This window comes from Copadichromis virginalis, linkage group LG7 (genome assembly GCF_057382275.1).
Source record: "Copadichromis virginalis isolate Kocher_CV1m ecotype Utaka linkage group LG7, C_Virginalis_male_GT1.1, whole genome shotgun sequence".
Taxonomy (NCBI): domain Eukaryota; kingdom Metazoa; phylum Chordata; class Actinopteri; order Cichliformes; family Cichlidae; genus Copadichromis; species Copadichromis virginalis.
Genome location: NC_140624.1, coordinates 27198642 through 27225806, shown reverse-complemented (window position 1 = coordinate 27225806; position 27165 = coordinate 27198642). Strand labels below are relative to the sequence as shown.

Below are 27165 nucleotides of genomic sequence, written 5' to 3'. Positions count from 1 at the left end.
TTGCCATCTCATTAACAAGAGTGGGTTAGAACAACAACAACACACCAATACAAATAGTTCACCTTTCATGAATACACAGCATAACAGCCAAGTCAGTCGTGTTGTGCATCTATCAGAATCCCCAAGGCTGGGCTGGTGCAGCTTGATGAGCTGAAGTGCTGAGAAATCCCACCACACGAACTGAACTGCTAGTTAAACCTGGCACTGTTGCTTTGATTAATGAATGTTCCTTTCATGTAACATGATGGTAAAACTCTGCAACTGTACTTCATCGATGAATAAAACATTCAACTGATTTACTCAAACACCAACACGATCAATTCGGTTCTTTTTTCCTTTTATTTTCTGCAAAGTAAAAATCTCTGTTCAAAGTGCATTAGAACATCAGGTTGGCACAGGGCAGGTTTCATGACATCCTGCACATCAGTCACCACAAACACAAGTTTACCTTTAACACAGTCCACACTGGTTCCAGGATCTATGGAAAAACTATGAAATTACGGACATCAGTAAACCATCTTCACTTGGGGGGTAAAATCCACTTGCTTAATGGACACGACGACACAATCCAAGACAATTTGACCCAGTATGAACTACATTCTGACTGCCATAAAAGACATTTATGTCCTCATTGCAGACACTCTTACTAACAGCTATAGATTATGTTGTTTCAAACAGACCTCAGAAAAATGGAAATACACCTCAAATAAACACTACAAAATGTTTTCATGAAGTTGCAATTTGGGTGATACTGATAACAAAAATATATTTTGGGGGGTTTTTTGTCCATGAGAGGAAAAAGAAACAAAGTATGCCAAACACATACAGAAGCCTAAAGAGGTCATGGTTAGAACTAACAAGTTGTCATTTTTGCCATTTAATTAAAAAATAAAAACAAACTTTGTATAATGTGATTTTCCTAATTTCTCACAGAAAAAAAGGAAGAAACAACAACCCAAACAGAAATCTGTTTAATAAAACAGAAAAAAAAATGAGGAAAGATTAAATTTTGAGAAAATCTGAGGCTGTTTTTAAACCATGCAGAAATAGTCGTTTATACAAACTCTCCTTTCATGGGGGAATAATCATCTCTCTCAGCAAACTCTACAGTTGAGCTAAGTGATGTTCCTGCCTCCTATGCAGGGGTATTGCCATTTGTGTATTTTTCCAGTATCTTTAAGCAAGGAACAAGATTTTAGGTACTGGAAGCTTTCTGAATTAACTAGACAATCGAAGAGGAGAACAAAAGAGGACCGTCATCGTCTGAAACGTCTCAAAAGCATCAGCTATCATTTGATGAGGAGAAATCAGAGCAGGCAGTTAAGAACTGCTTTGAGATTTACACATCAAACTTTTACAGTTTTTTTTTTATTGTACCTTCGGTTTTTATGATGAACAAAAACATATATATGGGAATCAATTCAAAACCAAATGAGACCAATGTGACAAAGACAATATCATTAAAAAAAAAAAAAAAAAAGTTTGTTTGAGAAAAACAAAGATAACAGCCTGCCATACTGATCCCCTCGAGGTCTTGTGACCCAATCAGTGCATTGTCACAAGACAAGAGAGTTGTCTCCTCTCAAAGAAGAATGCGAGCAGCGGCAGGAAGGGTTAAATGCATTTACAGCAGAACAACATCTCAAACGTTACATTTTCATTTGAAATCTGTGTAGGTTTCAGATGAACCCAGAAAGGTCACCTTGCTGTTGTGGAACAGTTCAAGTTCCCTCTCATTCAGTCACTAACTGATCATGGCTTTATGTTTCCCTTGGCTTTATCACACAAAGATGTGCTTCAGTGATTATTTGGTGAAGTTCCATCAGCTGTGTACTCTACTGGAAGAATACACCAAATACAATGTGCTCAAGAAAAGGCAAAGTAATTCAGTTTATGGCAATGGATACTGACTTCAAGGACCGCCTTTGTTTGTAGCGCACAGCTAAATCACTGAGAATCATTCGGCAAATGACCGGATGACGAAATCAGTCTGAAACCAAGACACTGAGTAGATTATATGGCAAAATGGAAATGCACCTGATCTCCAGAGTTTCTGTAATAGAAAGAGACCAGCTTCATGTGACAGAGCTTTTACCATCTCATTCTTTATCAAACATCTGCTGCTTTCTCTCTTTGTGGGAAATAGTGTAAAACGTTTGCTCTTTGCTGAATGCAATGTGCACGTTTGAAGGAATGTTGAAATGTAATGAAAATGACTGAATAAATGGCTTAACATTCAAGTTGCTTCTTACAAAGGCATGGGAAAGAGCACAGTGAGGTAAGCCAGACGAAGACTGGAGAAAACATACCAGTTACATGAACAGGCAAAGACACAATGCATTAATAAGACAATATATACTCAATATCTTTTAAAAGAATACATTCACTGTGAGAATCTAAAAAATATAGTAATAAACAATTAAGTATGGCCTTGTTCCTGTGATTCACTGGAAGACATGTGCAAAGGAACACTGCTGAAATGTCGTCTGTAGCAATGAAAGCTAATGAAATGTCAATACCTTTAAAGGAACCCTCTAACATTTGGAAAATCTGAGTATTTAACACAGTGAGGTTTGTTTAACATAAATCTGCCATTAATGGCTTGCAGTCCAATAGTTGGAAAAAAAAAAATCCTTTATTTTTTCTGGTTGTTATTCACTGACCTCTATGGAAAACATCATGATCCCAGGGAAAGTGTGAAGGAGAATTCATAAAGATTTCTTTAAAAAGAGAATGTTGTTTGTGGAACTGCCATGAAAATAATAATGAAATAATAATAAAACCTGAAATTATCCAAAAAAAAAAAAAAGTTTGAATAGCCTACAGATGATCAAAAATATGAAATGCCGTGCTGGAGAGGACCTAGTTTAACTTTACGATTTATAATCTGTCACTGACATAAAACGAACAATCAGACTAAGGGTTGGCGTTACAGCAACGGTGCTTCTGTTTGATCTGAAATGTTAGAAATGTTTGTTTAACCTCCAAAATGATTCTAATAGCATAACTGCTCGTGAATTCAAGGAGTTCAGTTCACACCACACCAATGTCATTTCTTTATAACGTGACAGCACAACCACATGCAGGGTTTAGCTGCTATAAAACGGATACGACACCGTCACAGCCTGCAATCCTGCACAATCCTCAACTTTTCAAACCAACCTGGCTAGTTTCCAAAAATCTCAGATTTAATCCTCCTCAGAGGGCGGAGTAGTTTTAATGCTAGCTGTAAACACAGCAGGAGCTGTGCGTTTTAAGATGAAGCGTTGTTAGTGTGTCTGTCTGACCTTCAAGTGGAAGAGCTGCCAGCCAAACAGGCTCTGTGAGCGCGGCCTACAAGTGAACTGACATTAACAGAGTGACAGTGGGTGGAAAATCCTCAGCTTGATGACTTAAATGTCTCTGTGGTCTCTCTCTGGCCTGTTAGCTAAAGCAGACACCACAGTGTGCACTCTGGCCCTGATCCACCAACATCAGGCTTCAACACACGCGGCCACATCTGATGGAAACTTAACCAGAGCAATGGAAACACATCTTGCAGTGTAATTAGCTGGCAGCAGCACCTGTGCAGCATTTTTGTCTTTCTGAGAAAACATCAACGCTTCTATAGAGTTAAGTTTTCCACATATTCATTTACCTTGAATACAGTTTGAGAGGCTGGTTCAAGTTCACCCGTCTGTGCTGATCAGATCCTGGTTTATACATAAGTCGATTTTTAGCTTTGCCATCTCTTATGAAAACTAAAATGATGCTTTACTGACCATTTCCATCACTAGACTATAAACAAGCCAGAAGTGTATCCAGACTATTTAATTGACTTCACATGAGGTCAAACTCAAAGTACTGACAGCTGGGATCTAATACCCTCTCTCTCTCTCTCTCTCTCTAATCTGCTGGTTTTATTCAGCAAATTATTCACTTATCAATTCTTTGTCCTGTACAAGGTTGTTGACTGGAAGCTTTTGCAGCTTCCCGTGGTCACGTGACTGTTCGCAGCTGATTTCAGATGGCACTGCCTGGTGTGTCGCTGTCTGATGAAAAGCAGGTGTGCTTGAAATGTCCCTAGATGTAATAAATGAGGAATCTGGAGTTCTGCAGTGTGCGAACAGCTACTTCTTTCTCTTTTATAGAAATGATGGCCAAGATTACAACAGACTAATACTACAACAGACCCAGGTGTCTCACACCTGCAACTGTGAGGACAGAGCTGCAGTAATTCACCATGTTGATAATGATTACTTTAGAAAAGCTTCAACAGTGAGTCTGAGTCTAGCTTTGTGGTTGGAAATTACAACAAGTGTGCATCATTCAGTGCCAGCTGTAGTTAAAAACGTGGAAAATGTGATATCTTAAAGACGGGAAGGGCCGAGAAATATAACGACACCACAGAAATATGGCAAATTTTAGCCACAACGTCACATTAGATTTCTGTCAAATGTTGCAAGAGTGATTTTATACACTTAGATCTATGTGTGATTCATTTTTACCCCATTTTTCTGTAGAGTATTAATAACAAAACAAATAATCTACTTTGCAGTAAACAGTGCAACACTGTGTACAGGGGCTGGAACGGGAAGGTTCCAAAATGTGACAGATCTGATGAACATTTCTTCACTATCAAGGTTATATATCCAATTGTAAAGAGCAAATATAATAATAACTGTAATTATTATTGTTGTTATCAAATCAGCAACACCAAATTCCAAAAATGTAAACAAACACCGTCTAAAACAGTCATTTCTGAATTGAAAGAACTTCAAAAGTTGTCAAGCAGAAACTGTTTTGTGCACTGCTGCATGAAGCACTGAATAACTGAATTATCACTGTGGCCAATTAAACCACATTAAAAAGAATTTGCAATGTGACATATTTTAAATGCCTTAAGCGCAGAGCTAATCTTTGTCAGTTACACACCCTATTTGGCACTGAGATGTATGTCCATTGACTTTTTCAAAAATAAAATAAGCATCAAGGTAATGACAAGGAAATGAATCATTGGGCATAACATTCTGATTTGGTCCTTATATAGATGTCACTTAGGAAAAAAATGTTTGCAAATTTAAAAAAAAATACAATAATTATTTGCTAGTTTGATTTTTTTACAACTCTACTTTTAGATAATCTCGACATTTCTTACCAGCAGTAAATTAACTGATGACGAGGTCATCTGCTGAGCTTTGGAAACGTCCCAACTGAGCCAGCCAACATCTAATCGATTCCAATCCTGTCAGGGGCCACTAGCAGAACCAAATGTAAGCTATAAGGTTTGAATTTTGACATCCCCCCCCCACAAAAAAACAGGAGCTGCTAGAAAACAGATCAGTGTGCATCACCGTTTTATCGTCAGTGTACCTTTTCCATTTCTTGCTGAACTAACTGGACCATCCTGTAAATTCACAGCACCATCTTACCATTCAGTTAGTCTGTCATTTAGTTCATTTAGTTTTTCCTGCTCCGAGTCAAAGAAAGAAAAAGCTTCATGAAATATAATTATCCTCTTCCTGTCTCATACCCCAGAGTCTGAGTACATGCCATTTATCAGATAGTCGACCTGCGTGTAGTCCTTCCTCTTGTAGCTGTCGTAGGCCAGTTTGACAAACACTGACACTGTGACCAAGAAGAAAAGCAGGCCAAAGAGCAGGACAGCCAGTAAAGACGCCGTATCGACGAGCTGCTTGGTCAGAACAGCCCCCGCCTCTTCTACCACAGGGACCCTCGTAGCTGAGGCAAAAGATTTATTGTGATTGGCCAATGCATCAGTACTGACAACAGTTATAGCAGATGGTGATTTGGTTAAAGATGATGTCTGAATCGGTGCCACCTCAATACTGGGGTGTGGCAGGGCAGCCGATGGAGACGTGTCTGAACCATGGACGGAAGTAACAGCAACACTTGTGTAAGCTATCGTCACCGAGTGTGGGGCTACTGTTGTTCTTGTTGTTGTTGCAGTTGCTGGTGCTGAGGTTGTAGATTTCACAGGTGTAGTGACCACATTCTTAACAGACTCTGAAGTGGTTGCTGTTATACTGCTAGTGCTGGTGGTGGATCCAGTATGCAGGCGCTGAGCAGGCAAGCTAGTGGGGGTAAATGCCTCTGGTGATTTGAGATGCTCCTGTGACGATGGCTGCTCAAAGGATGCTGAAGATGTGGAAGAAAGGGCTCCTTCTGTAATTTGCTCATTTTTGTTCACCGATGTTACAGACTCATTCAGTCTGTGGCTGACAGTGGTGTGGTTGGTGGATGATGAGTTCAGGGAGGACTGAGTGCTTGCATTTGGTTGCAGACTGTTATTATCCTTGCCTGTACTAGAGTGGGTCTGTGTGATGACATCTGAAGTGTTATTCGGGTTTAAGGCAGAGACTGAAGTGTTCGGTGGAGTGGTCACACCATCCAAAGAGGTCTTTGTTGTTGCATCAGTAGCACCTGGGAACAACAAATTCTAGTTAGCACAAACTAGTGAAACAACATTCGCTACAAGCCAAACATACATTTATATTTCACTCGTATATTTGCAGAGCATCAGTTTGTACCTTTCAAAGAATTTTAACCCTGTAAATAGCCAAAGAGCTGTGCTATCTTCAAGATCGAGATACCCTTACAACCAAAACAAGTTTGGGAACTCTGAAATTACACTGATAACTGATTTAAAAAATGTTTATGATCACCATCTAAGTCAAAATTGTAGACAAAAACAATCAGACAAAATGTCTGTGAAGGTTCTCAGTCATCCAGGTCATCGAAGTCAAAGGAGCTTGGAGAGAAAAGCGTCTGGACTTCTTTAAGTTGCTTGAAGACGTTTCACCTTTCATCCGAGAAGCTTCTTCAGTTCTAAGGTCAAATGGTGGAGAGTCCCAGATTTAAACCTAGTGGGAGTATCCCCCCACAGAGGGTGAGGATCATCAGGGGGTCCTTTTATCCCTCTTTGGGGGGGGATACTCCCACTAGGTTTAAATCTGGGACTCCATTTGACCATTTGACCTTAGAACTGAAGAAGCTTCTCGGATGAAAGGTGAAACGTCTTCAAGCAACTTAAAGAAGTCCAGACGCTTTTCTTTGCAAGCTCCTTTGAATCAGACAAAATTAAAAAAACATCAATTTTCATGCCTTTAGTGAAGCCAGAAGTAAGGTGGCTCAATAGTGAAGCAGATTAAACATTAGCTTGGCAAATGAAAGGAATACAGCAGGAAGGCATCCGGCATGGAACTCATCCAAAGCAAACACGTACAGCTGATCGCTTTGACAAGGAAGCAGCTTAAAGCACCTTTCATTGACGGCCCAAAGTAGTTAAACCTGTGTGCTATTATATCTACATTAGCTCCTTGGAGTCAGGCATCCTACTAAAAGGAGATTAGAGTAGAAGTGTAGCACATTCACTGCCTGAGTCGCTTCATTACTTGGCAAAAGCCAAAGAGTACAGCTAGGTTATGAAGGCATACCAGGAGGCGATGCTTTCAGACGGGGATGTCCAACACAACAGTAAACAAATGACTCAACAAAGCAACGCTGGCACTTGAACTGTTCATGGAAATGACTTATTTGGTGTATCTGGCTAAAAAGCTCAACCCACACCCATCCTGTATGGAAAATACTGAAGAGTTACAAAGTTCAACTATTTCTGTTATTGGTAAAACTAAATGCTCAAAGCAGTTGTGCTTTACATAAAATTTCCAGGCAAAATACCCTCTAGGTTACTTTTGTGCCTTCATTTCATTATTCTATGCCACTACTGAACCATGTCATACTGTAAGCTGCAATCACTGATAAAATGGTCTTCAGCATTTCCCCAATAATAAATATCTTAATAGTAAATTTTGTTGAAATAATAATATTTCTTTTTGAGGCTATTGATACCCCAGCTATCCTCAGCAGTAATAATCACCCACACAAAATACAGGTTGCTTTAAAACACAAGTTGGCATTTTCTCACAGTCGGACTTTAAAATAACGTGCTGCCAGCCATCTGAACTTGGCCAAGAAGATGACTTTGAATGAGAGATCGGCCAAATTAAAATCAAGCAGTCTTTGTTTTTTGTGGACTTGATCACACCTCTTATGGTTTCTTTAACATTCCCAAGAAAGATTAATTGATGAATCGTGCCTAGAGCTACATGAAGTGCTTATTTTTGTTCAATTTAATTCAAATTCAGTTCAATTTTATTTACATAATGCCAAATCACAACAACAGTTGTAAGGTAGAGACACTACAATAAGGCAAAGTATAAAAACTCCAACAATCATGAAACTCCCTACGCACAAGTGCTTTGGCAACAGTAGGAAGGAAAAACTCCCTTTTAACAGGAAGAAACCTCATCAGAACCAGGTTCAGGGAGGGGCGGGGCCGTCTGCTGTGATAGGTTGGGGTGAGAGAAGGAAGACAGGACAAGAAGAAGAAACACTCATTGCATCATGGGAACCCCCCAGCAGCCTAGACCTAATGCAGCATAACCTGATCCAGCCCTAACTATATGCTTTATCAAAAAGCAAAGTTTTCATCTTAAAAGCAGAGATAGTGTCTGTCTCCAAAATCCAAAAGCTTGTTCCACAGAAGAGGGGCCTGAAAACTGAAGGCTCTGCCTCCCATTCTACTTTTAAATACTCCAGGAACAACAAGTAAGCCTGCAGTGTGAGAGCGAAGTGCTCTAATAGGGTGATATGGTACTACAAGGTCATTAAGATAAGATAAAGCCTGATTATTCAAGTATGTGAGGAGCAAGATTTTGAATTCAATTCTGGATTTAACAGGGAGACCCTGTCTTTCTACATAGGGTCTCGTCCCTGTCAGGACTCTTGCTGCAGGATTCTGGATCAACTGAAAGCTTTTCAGGGAGTTTTTAGGACATCCTGATAATAATGAATTACAGAAGTCCAGCCTGGAAGTAATAAATGCATGAACTAGTTTTTCAGAGTCACTCTGAGAAAAGGGTAGTTGGAGCCCATATTTCTATGACTCTATCCAAAGTACAACAAACTCAGTTTTATCTGAATTTATAAGCAGGAAATGAGAGATTATTATGTCTTTAAGACATTCCTGCGGTTTAACTGGTGTGTATTATCTGCCTTTGTGGAGAGATAAAGTTGGAGTCTATTAGATATGATTCAAACCACTGCAGAGCAGTACCTGTAATACTTACCGCATGCTGTAATCGCTGTAATAAAATATTACAGTCAACAGTATCAAACGCTGCACTGAGGTCCAGCAGGACAAGCACAGATGTGAGTCCAGCACACATACAATGCGTATTTTGTACACTTTATCAACCTGGCACCAACGACAAATGACATATAGATACATTCGTGCCAATATTGTGACCATGAGTGTCACAACATTGACGGATACTTGTGGCTGCCAGTGTTAGTAGATTCACCAATGGTATCAAAATGAAAATCCTACCTTACCTAATCTTCAAGTTATTGTGTTAACAATGTTCGGTGTCCACACCGGGTCTCACCTTTTTCTTTTTTTAGTTCTGTCACAAGCTGTTCACACACTGCCCATGAAAACAGATTTTAAAAAAAGCTTCACATGCTTACACAGAGAACCTTTAAGACTCCTGCCACATACTTACATCCAGAGGCGCAATTAACTGTGGGTGTTGAGAAGAAGTAGGCCCCATTTGGTCCTGTGGTGGCGGAGTCGGTAAGGAGCAGAAGCACACAGGGGGGGAGGAGAAGACACAGTGATACGCTCAGCTGGAGTTTTGAGGAATACAGGGACATGGTGGGCTGGGAGGGAACGAGACAGACACACGCTCACATAGACAGAGGCACATCCATATGCGCACACACACACACACACCAGGTACAATGAAGTTCACACAGTCAACTTGTACAAACAATGAAATGAAGGAGGGGAAACCAGGAGGAGGTGAAGTCAGTTTCTGGTTGGACCTACAAAGACAAACACAAGCAAGAATCAGAAGCAGCCTGACAGACGGGGTCGATAAACTGTGTTCTTATAGATTTTCTGCGTGAGGACATCTTATTCTTCTAGTAAACAGAGACAGTCCTTAAACAGAAACATGTAAAACCACAATTACAGCTGTATTTAACATTTAGGATGACAGCATTTATTCATATTGGTTGGATCACTTCATCTTAACCTTTTGATGGAGTCTTATATTTTCTTACCATGTTTCACTCAAACAAGTAACACACAACACTTACTGGGCCATTCAGCCAGATATTAAAATATAGTTACTATAATTCCACTGGTTAAAAATATACAAATACTCTCTCATTTAATAAGACATTTCAGGCCCTATCAAGACCAGCAGAGTCAAAGTTGAAGGATGTTACTAATGATTTGGTTCAAATTAAACAGTATTGTGGAAACTACAACTTTTTTACAATGTTCTACATTATCCAGGCTAAATCTTGGGATTTGTAGTTCAGTAAGGCGGATTTCCTGAAGCACGCTATTCAAGCCTCTTCACCTGCACAACAGTAAAGAGCAGTTAGTCCACCCAAATGTGAGGAATGACTACCATCTAGTGTCAAAACAATGCACATCTCAAGTAGTGCTCCTGGAGGAAGTAGTACGAGTTATAATCACCGTTATTAGTTATGAGTTTAATTAGACTCCAGGCTCAAGTTACAGAAGCACAGAGCTAATTATAGTGAAGTGTTAATGACAACATTTAGCTCAACAACAATTACTGCATGTATTTCACTTTCAAATGAAGAAGCCCAAACAAAATTAAATTACACATGAAGTGTCAGAATCTCTGAAATGGTTTTCTATACTGAAACACAGTGACACAGTGGTGCCTTTACATTCAAGTGTAGTGAGCAGCTTCATTGGCTGTGCAAAGGGTCAGTCAGGAAAGATCCATCCAGCTAGTGTCTTCTTCCAAAGCCTTAGTACCATAACTACCACTACTGGCCAACCTAACAATCTCTAACGCTGCATTGTGGTTCGCTGGAGTCCCACGGCTTCAGAAATGGCTCTATAACCTTTTCCAGACTGAGATTTCAATTACTTTGTGTCTCATTTGTTCCTGCACGTCCTTGGATCGCAGCATGATGTCTGGCTTTTGAGGATTTTTTGGTCTACTCCACTTTGTCAGGCAGGTCCTATTTAAGTGATTGTGGCAGTAGTCAGGCCTAATCAGGTTATCTTTCTCCAGTGTTTTAATTTGTTTGATGATCTGAAACATTTAAGTGTGACTGACATACAAAAAGATAGGAAACCAGGAAGGGGGGCGAACACTGTCAACTGTCTCATCACAATCACAGATGAATCCAACCACAGTGTTGTCATTGGCATACTTGATGATGCTGGTTGGGTGGATTGGTGTACAATCATGGGTGTACAGTAGGAGGCTGAGAGCACAATCCCAGACACACAATCTGTACGCTTACATCGCCGAAGAGGCTGCTGGCGCTTCAAGTCGTATAAGAGAATTTTACTTTAACCACAGGCTACAGTATTTATTTTGATTGTCAAAGCTAATGGTAATAATCAGTGTAAATTACTGTAGGAGTCATAAATGCAATCAGGCAAAAATTAATGAATTTGTTTTGAAATTTTCTCCATATGTTGTAGCTAATATTCACGTATAAAGAAGGTAAGGACATGATTTTTTTTGACAACTAAACTTCGAGTCATTTTACTTTAAAGGGAACACTTCAGTGTTTTGCAAACCTAAAGAGTTGTAGCTGATTGCACTGAAATGTACCACTTACAAGACTTTGTCCATAAATTCTACTACAATATCTACTCCCACTCAGCACCTAGACTACCTTAAGTTAGAGATAAATCAAAAGATTGCGATAAGCCTGTAGTCACAGAAATCACAGTCCACGAAAACAGGAGTGAGTGAGTGAGAGCCAGAAACAGCCAGCAAGTTTTGTGTGAAACCGACCTCAAAGACACTAAAAGTAAAGAATAAAATATATCAACATTACTTCTAATACACGAGTAGACAGCACAGTGCTGTTTAATGAGGTCTAATGTGATATATTTCCTGGCTGTATTCTGCACAGGCTGAGTGGGATGAGTGGAGTCTGATGTCCACATGTAAGGCATCAGCTCTCCTCCACTCATGTGGAGCACCTTGTGCTTCTTTGGGAAAAATAACTAAAAACAAACTACACTGCATTTCAAAAGCAGAAGCCATTACTGAATAACACACGCGGCATGATATTTGTGACAAAGGCCAACAATATATCCACTGATCTGTGAGCACCAGTTTGGTTCATCAGGTTTCTGGTGCAGTTTTCCACGTGTGTAAAGTAACAGGGAGCTCCACAGGGAGTGTGCACTGTTATTTGTGGACCCTCCACATTAGGCCAGCCTTTACCGGATTTGTAGCACTGCCCCACAGTGCACCAGGACCCAGATCTGTGTGATAGGTACTTGACTGTAAACAGGATGCGTTTTAGACAGCTGGGGCACAGGACCAGCCCTCAGTGTAAACAGGAATACTCGTTGAAGACGCCAACGTGGAGAGAGCAAGTGCCGCGCGCTCTGCCACGCTGCCGACCTGCCAATCAAAGAAGTTTGGGCTAAAACGGGAACTCCCGAGCACACAGCCGGCAGCTGCTTTAGCACCAAATAACCCAAAACATTACATCCGAGAAATGTTCCATTAACTTTAGCCGAATAAACAGAAAAAATCCAAAGCAACAAGAGTCAGTCACGTGTTATTGTGACTTCAAGTCAGAGCAGAGAAACGCAGCTGTAGCTCACACAAGCTAACACTGGGCCAAGTGTAAGCTGCTCCGAAGGAAGACACGGAGCTTAGTTCAGATGGGAAAACCCAAAGTTTAACTGGCTCGGTTACACAAACCAACAAGGTAACGAGCAAAACCACACCATCGATAATACAGTGAATAATGCTGTAATCGCTATGTCACCGGGCAATAAACACACCGGGAAACGAGTTAACGGAGCATGATGAAGAGACATCTCCCCTCAGCGGCGAGTGCATCCACACTACCGAGCAGCTAACACTAACAAGCCACGGTCACGGAGAGTTACTGCTCACAGGCTAGCTACAGTCCGTGTGATCGGGGGTCCTTACCAGCCTTATGCGGGGGCTCGTTTGCTGTAAACCACACACAGGTACCCAGGAACCAAACATCTACACCTTCTGTACGAGACGCTGACCTTCTTCCTCAGCTGCGGTTTTAGCTGTGTTGACTGATAATCTATGTGCTCCCGCCCTCTGCTGGCCACACCACGTTAAAACAAGAACGCCTCCTATTGTTACAGTTTACCAAAATTTATCATGACTAATACCAATACTTTCAATTCATTGCTAATAATATTATTGCTATTAATATCTAAACATATAGAACGTTACTAAAGTTAAGTCTGTGAAGGTTCTCAGTCATCCAGGTCATCGTAGTCAAAGGAGCTTGCAAAGAAAAGCGTCTGGACTTCTTTAAGTTGCTTGAAGACGTTTCACCTCTCATCCGAGAAGCTTCTTCAGTTCTAAGGTCAAATGGTGGAGAGTCCCAGATATAAACCTAGTGGGAGTATCCCCCCACAGAGGGAGCCAAGGTGTGAAACTGGGTGTGGGTCCCAATCAGCCAGAGTTTCGGGTGAGTTCATTGTGAAACCTGGCCCCACCTTATCATGCGAATACTAAAGTTAAGAAATACCGTTTTGACCAAACATATCAAGGCAGATATGAGCAGGTTTGCCTTAGAAATGCATAATAATAATAATAATAATAATAATAATAATAATAATAATAATAATAATAATAATAATAATAATAATAATAATTTACATCAAAATAATTTATTGAAAGGAACAAGTGAATTTCTAGATTTATATGTGTGGGCAGAAGGCCACGGATTCAATTTAAAATATTACAACTTCCTAAAGAAACAGCTGAATCACTGCCATGTCTATCCATTTATTAGCTATCCAACTAAGATCCCTAGCATGCTGCTGCAATTCCCAGTTATTTTACAAAATGGAAGAACATGGTAAATTTCACATTTCATTACAATCTCTTCTGGGAAGCAAAATGTTATATAGACAGCATGCTAAGACCCTAAACCAATGGTCCAAGGTACCACTCAGAATTTGGGTTAGTGAGTGTAAATCACCACTACTGGAAAAACATCCTAGAATATAAAAATGGATCACATCTGACCCAGATTTCACAGCAGACACAATCAATGGGTGCTTTAAATATTGGAACAAAATCGTTATTACCTTCTCCTGTTTGGTCGTGTCAGATGGAGATGGAGCTGTATAGCTTTCATAAAATCCAGGAAACTAATGGCTTAGGTAAAATTAACTTTTTTTAAGTACTTTCAGGTTAGAGACTATTTTAATGACAAGATAAAACATTTAGAAATACAAAGGACTCCAATATAATTGACATATTTACTGACATGGATAAAACCAAAAGAAATAAGAAAGTTGTGTGAAGACTGTATTCAACTATCTAAACAATAAAAAAACAAAAATAACCTTTCAAAATCTAACTGGGAGAAAGGTTCCATACCAGAGGGTGATTGGCAGAATGTGTATCTAATGCAGCTGACTTCTACCAGCTCAGGCTCCTGGAGAGAATTTTGCTGGAAAAATGACAAATGGTTTGTGTCGGCAGAAGTGTGGAGAACAGCTGGCAGACCACCATATATTTAGGAGATGGCCAGTCATTTTGCCTTATTTGGAGGAGGTAACAAAGACAACATAGAATGTACTTGGAAGCGAGATGAACCTTTCTTTTTGAATGGATTGTCTTATCTAATAGTACTAATAGTGGGGCGATCGTGGCGTAAGAGTTGGCAGTTTGTCTTGTAATCGGAAGGCTGCTGGTTCGAGCCCCGGCTCCAACAGCCTCAGTCGTTGTGTTCTTCGGCAAGACACTTCACCCGTTGCCTACTGGTGGTGGTCAGAGGGCCTGGTGGCGCCAGTGTCCGGCAGCCTCGCCTCTGTCAGTGCGCCCCAGGGTGGCTGTGGCTACAATGTAGCTTGCCATCACCAGTGCGTGAATGGGTGGATGACTGAATGTGTAAAGTGCTTTGGGGTCCTTAGGGACTAGTAAAGCGCTATACAAATACAGGCCATTTACCATTTATCAATAGTAATTAAGCAACTGATATTTATGCATTTTTTCCCTTTAAATGTACAGACTGATCAGTGAATTGATAGCATATGTATGACCAACTGGTAATGTGTTTAAGTTTGTTCCATTTGTGAAAAATACAGCTAAATAAACAGTTAAAAAGATACTGAACGTCAAGCTGATCCCCAGTGCATTCATCGGCGTGTGAGTGTTAGACAGAAAACACCTAGGTGCAGAAAAAAAGTGCTTGCATGAAATGGTGAATGAGGCATGTTGTATAAAGTGCTTTCAGTGCTTGTGGAGGGTAGAACAATGCTATACAAGAACCAGTGCATTTACTATTTATTTCTAGACCCCATGCTTCTGTGCAGCCCTGCCAAATGCCAAGAAAAGCATTTAGCTACAGTTTTTAAACCCACCACTGACAGACACTCTCTGCATTTGTTTGCAGACTGCATTTAGGAATGACAGTGGCTGCTGAGCTTGTTTGTTTTTCTTTGGATTGCTCTGCATTTCTTTTTTTCCTTTTTCCTTTTGGTATTTTGTGTCCATTTCTCATACAAAGAACTTTAGATGTAGACGGGTCTTCCAGCAGAATCTGCATGAATACTGAAGACACTTATCTACACGGAGGAATAATCACACGTGGGGCATCGGCTTTTTGACGGAACATTCACACCAATGTGTCTTTATTTATTGAACTCTGGCGTAGCATAACAGGAAGCATCCTTTCAAAATAAAATCCCAACAGATGCCAATGAGGACATACCTATTAACTAGCTCAACACCCCACTTGCACTCACATTGTCAGCTTTACATGCATTTCAAAAGAAACAGTTTTTCTTTACTATTTGTTTACACTCCAAACATATATTTTGCAAACTTCAATAACTTCCCCTTTGTTGCTGGCTTTGTCATAACATTGGCCACGATCAGACCTGTCGAACAATATTCCAATATCAAATTTCCAGCATTAACTGTTGATCTCACAAAATGATACTTGATATCGATACACTTACACCTCTGTCTGTTAACAGGATTCTTTGCCAATGCAATAGTCCCTTGATTGTCCTCAAAAATCTTTGGTGGTCCCTTTTGATGCTCATACATGCTTTGCAACAGTTGTGTCAAGTACAAACATTCTTGTGTTGTTGCTGCCAAAGCTATGTACTCTGCTTCACAAGTTGATAAGGCAACAGTTGGCTGCTCCTTTGTTCGCCATGACACCAAAGTACCTTCTTCATTCAGGCTTATGCAGTAACCTGTAGTACTCCTGTCAGTCACATCTGCAGCCCAGTCTGAGTCACTGTGACCTTGTACTCTCAAATCTTTTGTCACTTTTCCTGTAGCACAATGTCTTGTCTTTTGATTGTTTCAAATACCTCAGAACATGTTTCACAGCAGTCCAATGTTCTAAAGTTGGTTCTTTGAAGTGCTGTGACAGCTTACTTACAACAAAACTCAAATCTGGTCGTGTGCAAGAGGTCAAGTAAATAAGGCTACCTACTGCCTCTCTGTACATCCTGACATTGTTCATTGTCTCAGCATCTTCATTGTAGTTCAACTTTTGCTCACAAGGAGTTGATCTTCTGAAGAAGAGCAATTTGGATTGTAATGATTTTAATAATTACAGACCTGTATCCAACTTACCATTTTTAAGTAAAATTTTAGAAAAACTTGTTTTTATTCAGATTACTGATTTTCTGAATGATAGACAGATCCCGGAGATATTCCAGTCTGGATTTAGGGTGAACCACAGCACAGAGACTGCTCTCCTAAAGGTTTTAAATGATCTTAGATGTAACTGGGACGCCCAAAAGCTCTCAGTCCTGGTGCTACTGGATCTAAGCGCAGCCTTTGATACAGTAGACCACGCTATTCTTTTAAACAGACTGAAACACATGGTGGGCCTCTCTGGTGCTGTACACAACTGGTTCACTTCCTATCTCTCAGACAGAACTTTTATGGTGAGTATGGATACATGCTCCTCTAAGATCCATAAAATAACTTGTGGTGTGCCCCAAGGGTCGGTTTTAGGCCCTGTACTTTTTAATTTGTATATGCTCCCTCTTGGCGGTGTCATCAGGAGGCATGGAGTGAACTTTCACAGTTACGCTGATGATACTCAGCTGTACATCTCCGTGTCTCCTGATGACACCAGACCAATGGATGCCCTTTTTAACTGTATTCTAGATATAAAATCTTGGATGGCAGCTTAACCAGAACAAAACTGAAGTTTTAATTGTCGGTCCTGAGGCTCAGAGAGAGATGCTCTTGTCTAAATTACAGGCATTTTCACTATGCCCTATACAAGTGAAAAACCTGGGTGTTATTTTTGACTCTGAGTGTGTGTATGTATCCATGACCGCTTATGTTAATGAGAGTGTGGGGAGTGAATTGGAGGGCGGGATGGGGTGGGGTGGGCTGCTTTTAACCATGTAAAGCACTTTGTGCTACATTTCTGTATGAAAAGTGCTTTATAAATAAAGATTGATTGATTGATCTTGGTTTACAGTCTTGCATTTGAAATCCTTCCAGTATGTTTTCTACATATCTCTCTTGTGACATTTTTACACAATCTTTAGTTTGCTCAAAATCAATACCAAGAAAATGTTTGAGTTTCCCCATACAGATTACCAAATTTCCCCTTGTGGGACAATTAAAGGATTATTCTATTCTATTCTATATCTTTCATTGCAGTTAGCATTCCCTTCACAGTTTTCAAAACACTTTCAACACTGGCTGCAATAATAATATCATCAACCCATATGATCACGATCACTTTGTCTTTTCTTGCTTTCCTTGTGTAAACACAATGATCTACAGGACTCTGCATGAAACCGTTCTCTATCAAATAGTCATGTAATGTCCTGTTCCAGTTTCGGCCTGACTGTTTAAGCCCATAAAGTGACTTTTCCAGCTTATAGACCAGTTTTTCATCTGTTTTACTTCATAGCCTTCCGGCTGCTCAAGGTAAACTACAAAGTCTATTGGTGCATGCAAGTATGCAGTTTTTACATCCATCTGATGCAAAATCAGGTTTTCTTGTATTGGACACTTCATCAATACTCTTATGCTTGTCAGGTTAGCAGTCAGAGAAAAAGTTTCGTCATAGTCTATTTCAAAACACTGGTTGTAACCTTGAGCTACGTACTGTGCTTTATATTTTTCTGATCCATCGCCACTGTTTTTCTTCACATATACCCATCTACCCCCACTGCTTTCTTCCCCTCAGGTAAGCTAGTTAGGGTAAAAGTGTGGTTCTCTTTTAAGGATTGCATTTCCTCATCCATAGCTGCTTTCCACTCTTTAGAGTTGGGTGACTTTACAGCTTCACTGAATGTCACGAGTGAGTTACTTATCAGTCTGTAACAGTAGTCTATGTTAGTCAGCACTTGATCATCAATGTCTTCTCCTGACTCATATTCATTTAGATAATCTGCTTTTTTTCTTGTTCTAGAAGGATAGCTTCTGGAGTTTTCAGTCTCATCACTAAGTGGCATCTGACTGTTCACTTCTGGTTGGTTGTCAGTATCTGGTTCCTGTGAACTGGTACTGGGGCTTTCCTTGTTCACGTTTCGTCTCTCTCTCACCTGTATGTCCTCATCCTCAGATGTCGTATCAGTTTGTGTTTGCTTTTCCTCATTGTGTTTGGTTACAAACTTAACCAGCCTAAACCTTTGCATTTTAGCGCTGTCTGGGAAATAAACCTTGTATACTGGACTGTTTTTGTCGTAGCCTACAAAAATCCCTTTTGTACACCTAGAATCCAGCTTACCCTTGTGTTGCTTGTAAGCATAACACTCACACCCAAACTTTCGCATTCTGGATAGATTATGCTTCTGACCAGTCAGCAAAAAGTAAGGTGTCTGTCCTGTCCGGTTGTTAAAGCACCTGTTTCTCACAATAGCCGCTGTTTGAACTGCATATGTCCATAATTCCTTTGGTACAGCACTCTCAATAAGCATGCACCTTCCCATATCAAAAAGTGTTCTCCAGCCACGTTCTGCTGTACCATTCTGGTGAGGGCTGAAGTTTCATGTCTTATTCCATGTTTGTTTAATGATGCCTGGTAACTCTTTGCCATGAACTCTGTGCCGTTATCTGACCTGATACACTTAACCTTCCCGTGTGGGGCTGTATTGGCCAAAACGATTTCAGTTGCTTGCATTGCTTCACTTTTGTTTTTGAGAAAATATACAAATACTGCACCGGAAAAGTCATCGGTAAACAATAATGTATATCTGTGTCCATCTCGTGATTCTGGATCTATCGGCCCTGCTAGATCCGTATGTACCAGCTCAAGGGGTTTCTCAGCTCTTCTGTCAGGGTTTCTATTCCTAGTCTGGACACATTTTCCCTGGATACACACCTCACAGTTCAGACTTTGGTTGTCTGTTGTGCTCATGGATGTAGAACTTTCTCTGTGTTGAAGGACGTTCCTTCCTTTCTCAAAGATGATAGTAGCTCCATTCGCGGTGGCCGCTCTCACAGAGAAGATATTCTGTGGAAATGAGGGAATATATAGAGCGTCTTTCAGTGTTGTTTTACACTGTCTCCCTCTGCTGTCAACCAAGCACACCTCTGCATCTCCTCTGCCTTCAGCCACTCCTTTACACCTGGTGCCATCAGCTAATTCCACACAGTGTGTTCCCGGCTGGAAGTCGTCATTAAATCTCTTGAACGCTGTTTTATCATTCAGGATGTGTGATGTTGCGCCAGTATCCACCATTAGGCCTTTGGTCCTGATGTCCTGTCGCTGTTGAGGTTCCGCGTAGTCATCGCTTATCCGGAAGACATAGGTGTCGTCGCTCTCTGCGTTGCCGCCCTCCTCCGAGGCTGTGCGCGCTTCATCATTCCGTTGTCGTCTCCTGCAAGTCGACTCTCGATGGGTGTTGCTCCTACAGTGACCGCACCATTATTTGTAGAGGCATGCTCTGGCCTTGTGTCCCCGCTGGCCACACTTAAAACAGACTATGTCTGACATGTCTCTCCTGTGGTCACTAGCAGCTGCTGCGGGTCTCGCGCTAGGTTGCACTCTCGCCTTCATGATGTTATCCTCTTGTTCCACCAAGCGCATTTTCTCAGTGTCCTCATAGCTGCGGAGTTTTGTTTTAAATTCCGCAAACTTGATTTCTGATTCACTTTGCGTAATGTGAACAGAAAAAGGTTTAAAGGCTTCTGGTAAACCTTTTAACACCATCGCTACAAGCAGACCATCACTAAGTGTCTCTCCAGCATTTCTCAGGGCTGTAATAAGTAGAGATGGACCGATCCGATATTATGTATCGGTATCGGTCCGATACTGACCTAAATTACTGGATCGGATATCGGAGAAAAATAAAAAATGTAATCCGATCCATTAAATATCACGAAAGCACCTCACAAAACTTGCAACACGCCGTAACTCACCTCAGAACGTTAGCACGTCGGAGCAGTATGCATCACGTGATAGAGCGGCTGTGGCATGCGGGACCTGTCGGTGGTCTGGATAGCATTTGGAGCTTTGCTAGCAACCCGGCATTTCATCTCCGACAAAGTTATCCCGAGAGAAGTAAAGCAAGTGTGTAAGTCCATCTCTGAATGTTTGTAAAGCATTCCTGCGTTAAGCTTAACAAGCGACTGCCTCTTCTTGCTGCTACTTCAATCATGAAACTGCTTAACGATCAGCTGATCGGCTTTTCTGTGCGAGTTAGTCTCTCTGGTTTGTTTTTGGCCCACTTTGCACCAGAAAGAGTAAACCAGCGGCTGAGCAACAGCAGCACGTTTAAGCTTGATCAGCTATTGTTAGAATGTATTTAATATTACTTTCTACTCGAGGATCTTTTTCTACGTAGCTGACGCTGGTAACTGTGCAGGGGCGGATCTAGCAAAGTTTAGCCAGGGGGGCCGATAGGGCATTAACAGGGAAAAGGGGCACAAAGACATACTTTTCTTTCTTATTCTCATTTAAAATATCTAGCTTTTAATAAATAATTATCTGACACCCAAAGTTTTAATTTGATGTAAAATGAATAGAAGTCAATTACTGTATATAGTGACTATTAAGTCTAATATATATACCCTAGTAAGCTATAGTACTTTTTCCTTTGGGAAGGTACCATCTGTGCAGTCTGCAATTTTGTTGAAGAAAGATGTTGAATCTATTTAATATTTCTTGAAAGATAATTGATTTCTGTGCATTTTTTTCACACTGCATCAAATTAAGGTTGATTACGTCGATTAAGCATCATGAGGTGGAGCGTGAGGGGTGGTTCCCTATTTTTTATTTATTTATTTTTGTTGTTGCTGGGAGTTGGAACCCTATTAGTTAGGTTGCTTAATATTTATGCTAAGTACTCTTTAAAACACCAGAATAGGGAGGATGGTGTAGGTTTAAGTTTATTAGATTGATCAGTATTGCTGAACTATGAAATATTTTTTTTTGCATACAGGTATAACAGAATAGCTTTAGTGTAGTTGTTGTTTTAAACTTGAGTATGAACTTATACAAAATGCAGCAAGATATTTAAAAAACAGTTTTGTTGATTAAAAAACACTATATCGGATTCATATCGGTATCAGCAGATATCCAAATTTATGATATCGGTATCGGTATCGGACATAAAAAAGTGGTATCGTGCCATCTCTAGTAATAAGTAGGGGTGGGTTTTAATAATCGATTCCTCGATTAAAATCGATTCTGGCTTGGATAACGTGATATCGATTCATTAAAATCCTGAATCGATTTTTTAATATAAATGTATTTTGCCCGAAATTCCAGAATCTCAGGTGAAACGTCACAAAATTTTGACAACCACCATACATTTAAAAGAGTAAATGAGAGCAGGTACACGGATTCTGCACAAAGACCTAAACACAAAGTGCGGACCCGCGGATCAGAATCAGTGAGATGTCGCCTTTCTCACCCGACGGCACGGACAGTCGGGGCTGAAAGCCGACAGCTCGCTGATTCTGATGTTTCGGCGGGTCCATGCTTTGTGTTTACGCCCTTTTTGCGCTGATTCTAAAGCTGTTAGTTTGATCTCTCTCCAAACAATATTGACCGAACCAGCAGCAAAAGAAGATCCAAACTAAGCTTCACATAAACATCGTCATGAATTCCCTCTGACTTTTGCTGTTTTGCTTCCACCACGATAAAAAAAATAAAAATAAAATCACACTTCATGCACAGCTCTCTCTCTCTCTTTCTCAGTGTACTTCAAGAACAGTTTCCCGTCTATCCCCGAAATCTGTTTTCTGCATTATTCGCTTGCTTATTTACGCTTATTTACAGCGCTGTCGGCCGATGTTTTTTTTTCCTTTTACTTACTTCTGAAAAGAAAACCTAATTTCTGCCGTTCAATAGGCTGAACAAATTTAAACTTTATAAAATTATGCAAAACGTTAGCCGTGTCTCTAATAAAACCGCTGTAACTTCAGAGGTAATGTTCATATGTTGATTAATGGTTTTCTTTCGTTTTTGATGTACTGCAGAATATTTTTATAAAATCCCAGGCCAAGAAAGTCGCCTTCATGTTTTTCTGTGTTTTATCTTCAGCTACTTTGACACAAAGGCATCTGCTGTGACGCTCACACCTTTGATAAAGTCTGGAAAGTGTCAGCTTCCTTTTTATAGATACAAAAATATGTAAATGTACTGATGCATGATCTGAATTATAATATTTCTGACTGAGGCAAAATTTCCCCGATTCAAATCGAATTGAATCGAATCGTGGATCGAATCGATTCAGGACCTTGTGAATTGGAATCGAATCGATTCTAGAAATCAGTGACGATACCCAGCACTAGTAATAAGTGTCTCTGCGCTATGATGTACTCCGTGACGCTCTCACTGCTTGCTTTCTTCAGAGAAGTCAGTTCAGTATAAAGGCTGATAATTCTTGGTTTACCTTTTCCGGCATAGTAGTCTCTTAATATTTTCAGTGCCTCGCGTCCATCATCGGCAGCTTCTCTCGTCACAAGCAATAAACTCTTATCATGCAGGATCTGTATTAACTCTGCATAGGCCTGGGCATTCTTATCTTCGTCGTCCTCATCTTCGTCATTACTCTTCAATATTGTCTCTTTTAGACCTTGTAATCTAAGATGTCCCAAAAATGTTGTCTCCCACAGTTCATAATTCTTCTCATCTCCGTCAAAAACCAACCTTACTCATCGGTCACTGGGTTCACCAACACGCTTACTCATGGTGCTAACTTAGCATGCTAGTCCTCACCGAACACGCTGTACTTTGCGACTTTTCTGGTGGTAAACTTTCCCCTGGCGTAGCTTCAATATTTTCCTAGGCCCATAACCTGTTAGCAGAGACGGGTCTTCCAGCAGAATCTGCATGAATACTGAAGATACTTATTGGAGGAATAATCACACGTGGAGCATCGGCTTTTTTACTGGAACATTCACACCAATGTGTCTTTATTTATTGAACTCTCGAGTAGGGCTGGGCAATATGACCCAAAATTCATATCTCGATATTTTTTAGCTGGATGGCGATATAAGATATATATCTCGTTTTTTTTTTTAAGCCATAAAGTAAGAACAAAAAGAGAGTTCTTAGTCAAAGCTGTGTCCCAGATGTCACACAGGCACTTTTATTAACATACAGCACAGATGTACATGAAAAATTACTCAAAATTAAATTATGAGCATTCATTAAATAATAATGCTCCATAAATAAAAGAAAACAAGGTTGTTTTTGTGCTAAACAAAGAGCTCACAATTGTGCAGTCAAAATGTAAACTAAAAGACGCTGAGCGTAATAACAAAGACAGACAGATTTCACAGCTGCTCTGTTCCCAAGTTTTACTGTGTGACTGATAGCCTGGAGTTTGAAATCCGCTTCATAACCACGTCTCTTACAGGTGCCATTTATGGTCCTTATACACACACAATACGGTAATATTACGTTGATGCACAGTACATATCACTCCGCGAAGCTCTTCGGTAGCCGTAATGCGCCGACAATCTATCAAGCGGTGCAGCTCCGTAGCTTACCAAAGTCGTACTCAAACATTTTTGACAGATTGCTGAGCGCCGTGTAACACATAAAATCGGTTCGCGGCCATCAAGCACAACCAGAATTCATACATAAGGCGCGCTATCAACTTTTGAGAGAATGAAAGGATTTTAGGGTTAGCGCTGTTAGCTCGTTAGCATGTTTAGCTCGTTAGCACGTTGACGCCGTCCAGCCCCACGCATGGGGCGATGCGCAGTAACTCGTTAACGGAGATTTGCCGTGTCCGTCTTGTCGCTGCCTGTGTTCCAGATCTACTGGCGTTTAGATCAACTGGCGTTGGTCGAACAGATGTGTGGCAGTCTTGCGTTTCAGTAGCTCCTACCGACAAACCAGCAAAAAAAAAGCCAAATGTGTCATCTGTGACACTTGTGAGGTTGTCTCAAACACACTCCGTCAGTCTTGATGCTGTTGAACAACAAAATGTTTAAAAATGTGGCGAGTTTACCTGGTGATATCCTCATGCGCGACGCGATCGCGAAAACAGCAAACAAGTAACACCACGCCGATGTTGTCCACAGGACAGCAAGAGTAAACGATCGGGAGACTCTTGTCGTCGTTATCGTTCCCCTCGCACGGTTTATTTCTCCGAATTCAGCGTTTTTGCTTCACAACTACAGCGAGCAGTTTACTTTATGCACTAACATGGAGTCGAGTCAACCAGCGCCACCTCTGGCCAAGTGCCACAGCCTACAGCCAGATCAACCTGTGACACACATCTGCACCACGTTTGAATTCGTGTCATGCACATTTGTACCTTTCAATTGTGTCTGTTTGTGCGTCATGCAAATAAACCTTTGGAAAGAATGAAATGATATCATGTATTTATTATCAGCCTACATTTGTACAAAATTCCAAATTATATACACAAAGTCATAGAAATCACCACTCCAATTGGTCATCATGATTTTAATATTCTCTTTTTCCATAACAATGAAATACGCCTTGGACAAATATGACACATCAATATTTCATTAGTGTTGTCACATCACATCCTGTAAGCATCGTCTGTCTGTGTCTTTTCCCTGAAAATGAATATTTCCAGCCAATATAGGCAATTCATCAACATGGCTGGAGTTATATACAGTCTGTATAAGTGTGGTTAATCTAATGAAGATTTGTAAGGAGACGGCAGTTACTGTGAATTCACAGCAGTTACACAGTGATTAGTAATAAACAGCCAGTGAGAGTGAGTGGATATGACTGTTCCCACCACTAACACATGACCATAGCCCACTACTAGATTAACTTGTGACACATCTGCACCTGCTGCTATGATCACATTGAGTAGAGGCTGAGTGGCTGCACTTACCCCTGGTACATCCAAATCTACCCACAAACATGTTGAAAGATGCAATGCCAGCAATGTGGATTGTCAACACTAAAAACAATCAGTAAGCAAAGACAACAGGGATCATTTGTTTCTGTTTATTTAGCACCCACAACATTTGTAGTCGCGTTCTGCACAGGGGAAGTCCACACACACCGTGTGGTACCACTTTCCACAGAAGGTGCAATCTGCAAGATTGAATGAGATTGTCAGGGTCATTGTCTGACTGTTTATTACTAATCACTGTGTAACTGCTGTACATTCACAGTAACTGCCATCTCCTTATAAATGTTTATTAGATTGACCACACTTATGCAGACTGTATATCACAACCAACTCTAACATGTTTGTTTGCAGAGGGAAGACACAGGCAGACTACGCTAACGACATGTGATGTTACAACACTGGTGAAATATTAGTGTGTTCACGACATTTTTCGTATGGGCAAAAGTATTGATATCAGGATGGTGATTCTTATGTGTATGTCATTTGGCATTTTGTACAAATGTAGGCTGATAATAAATACATGATATCATTTCATTCATTTCAAAGGTTTATTTGCATGACGCACAAACAGACACAATTGAAAGGTACAAATGTGCATGACACGAATTCAAACGTGGTGCAGATGTGTCACAGGTTGATCTGGCTGTAGGCTGTGGCACTTGGCCAGAGGTGGCGCTGGTTGACTCGACTCCATGTTAGTGCATAAAGTAAACTGCTCGCTGTAGTTGTGAAGCAAAAACGCTGAATTCGGAGAAATAAACCGTGCGAGGGGAACGATAACGACGACAAGAGTCTCCCGATCGTTTACTCTTGCTGTCCTGTGGACAACATCGGCGTGGTGTTACTTGTTTGCTGTTTTCGCGATCGCGTCGCGCATGAGGATATCACCAGGTAAACTCGCCACATTTTTAAACATTTTGTTGTTCAACAGCATCAAGACTGACGGAGTGTGTTTGAGACAACCTCACAAGTGTCACAGATGACACATTTGGCGTTTTTTTTGCTGGTTTGTCGGTAGGAGCTACTGAAACGCAAGACTGCCACACATCTGTTCGACCAACGCCAGTTGATCTAAACGCCAGTAGATCTGGAACACCTGCACGTGAAGCGATGGGGGAGGAGGGGGAGTTGTCTTCAGTGAAGGCGAGGCGGAGTAACGTTGCGTAGAGACAAAAGTGGACGAAAGAGAGGCAAACTTGCGGCTCCACAACTATAATTATAACGTAACATAGACTATATTGATATAAAGGATATTGTCACATCTTATATCTCGTATAAAAATATATCGATATGTTTTAAAAACTCGATATATCGCCCAGCTCTACTCTCGAGTATACTCCGCAGCATAACAGGAAGCATCCTTCAATAATTACTTCCTCCAAACCTTCAACGTGTCTTTTAGACCCCATTCCTACAAAACTGCTCAAAGACGTCCTGCCATTAATTAATTCTTCGATCTTAAATATGATCAACCTATCTCTAATAATCGGCTATGTACCACAGGCCTTCAAGCTGGCTGTAGTTAAACCTTTACTCAAAAAGCCATCTCTAGACCCAGCAGTCTTAGCTAATTATAGGCCAATCTCCAACCTTCCTTTCATATCAAAAATCCTTGAAAGAGTGGTTGTCAAACAGCTAACAGATCATCTGCAGAGGAATGGTTTATTTGAAGAGTTTCAGTCAGGTTTCAGAGCTCATCACAGCACAGAAACAGCTTTAGTGAAGGTTACAAATGATCTTCTTATGGCCTCTGACAGTGGACTCATCTCTGTGCTTGTCCT

At 40.6% G+C, this 27165-nt stretch overlaps 1 protein-coding gene and 1 long non-coding RNA gene across 2 annotated transcripts; both read right to left on the bottom strand.

Annotated features, from left to right (window-relative positions):
- Window positions 1–1349: 1349 nt before the first annotated feature.
- lg7h11orf24 (linkage group 7 C11orf24 homolog) lies at window positions 1350–13130 on the bottom strand. The gene is made up of 4 exons (XM_085462766.1): window positions 13026–13130; window positions 9835–9888; window positions 9567–9723; window positions 1350–6423 (listed from the first exon to the last, which is right to left on the bottom strand). Exons 1-4 carry the CDS (start codon window positions 13083–13085, stop codon window positions 5507–5509), a joined length of 1188 nt encoding a protein of 395 aa, XP_085318892.1. The 5' UTR covers window positions 13086–13130; the 3' UTR covers window positions 1350–5506.
- A 10511-nt stretch (window positions 13131–23641) lies between these two features.
- LOC146705166 (uncharacterized) lies at window positions 23642–24744 on the bottom strand. Its single transcript, XR_014921300.1, has 2 exons — window positions 24497–24744; window positions 23642–24369 (listed from the first exon to the last, which is right to left on the bottom strand). It is a non-coding gene; the product is annotated as an uncharacterized LOC146705166 (long non-coding RNA).
- Between the last annotated feature and the right edge of the window lie 2421 nt (window positions 24745–27165).

Bases quoted from the DNA above. Each gene is read 5' to 3' on its own strand.
- lg7h11orf24 (XM_085462766.1), bottom strand. From the start codon at position 13,085: ATGTTTGGTTCCTGGGTACCTGTGTGTGGTTTACAGCAAACGAGCCCC. The intron at 9,889-13,025 runs GTAAGGACCCCC...TTGTCTTTGTAG, and splicing joins CGAGCCCCCGCATAAGGCTG to GTCCAACCAGAAACTGACTT. The intron at 6,424-9,566 runs GTAAGTATGTGG...TGTTGTTCCCAG, and splicing joins AGTTAATTGCGCCTCTGGAT to GTGCTACTGATGCAACAACA.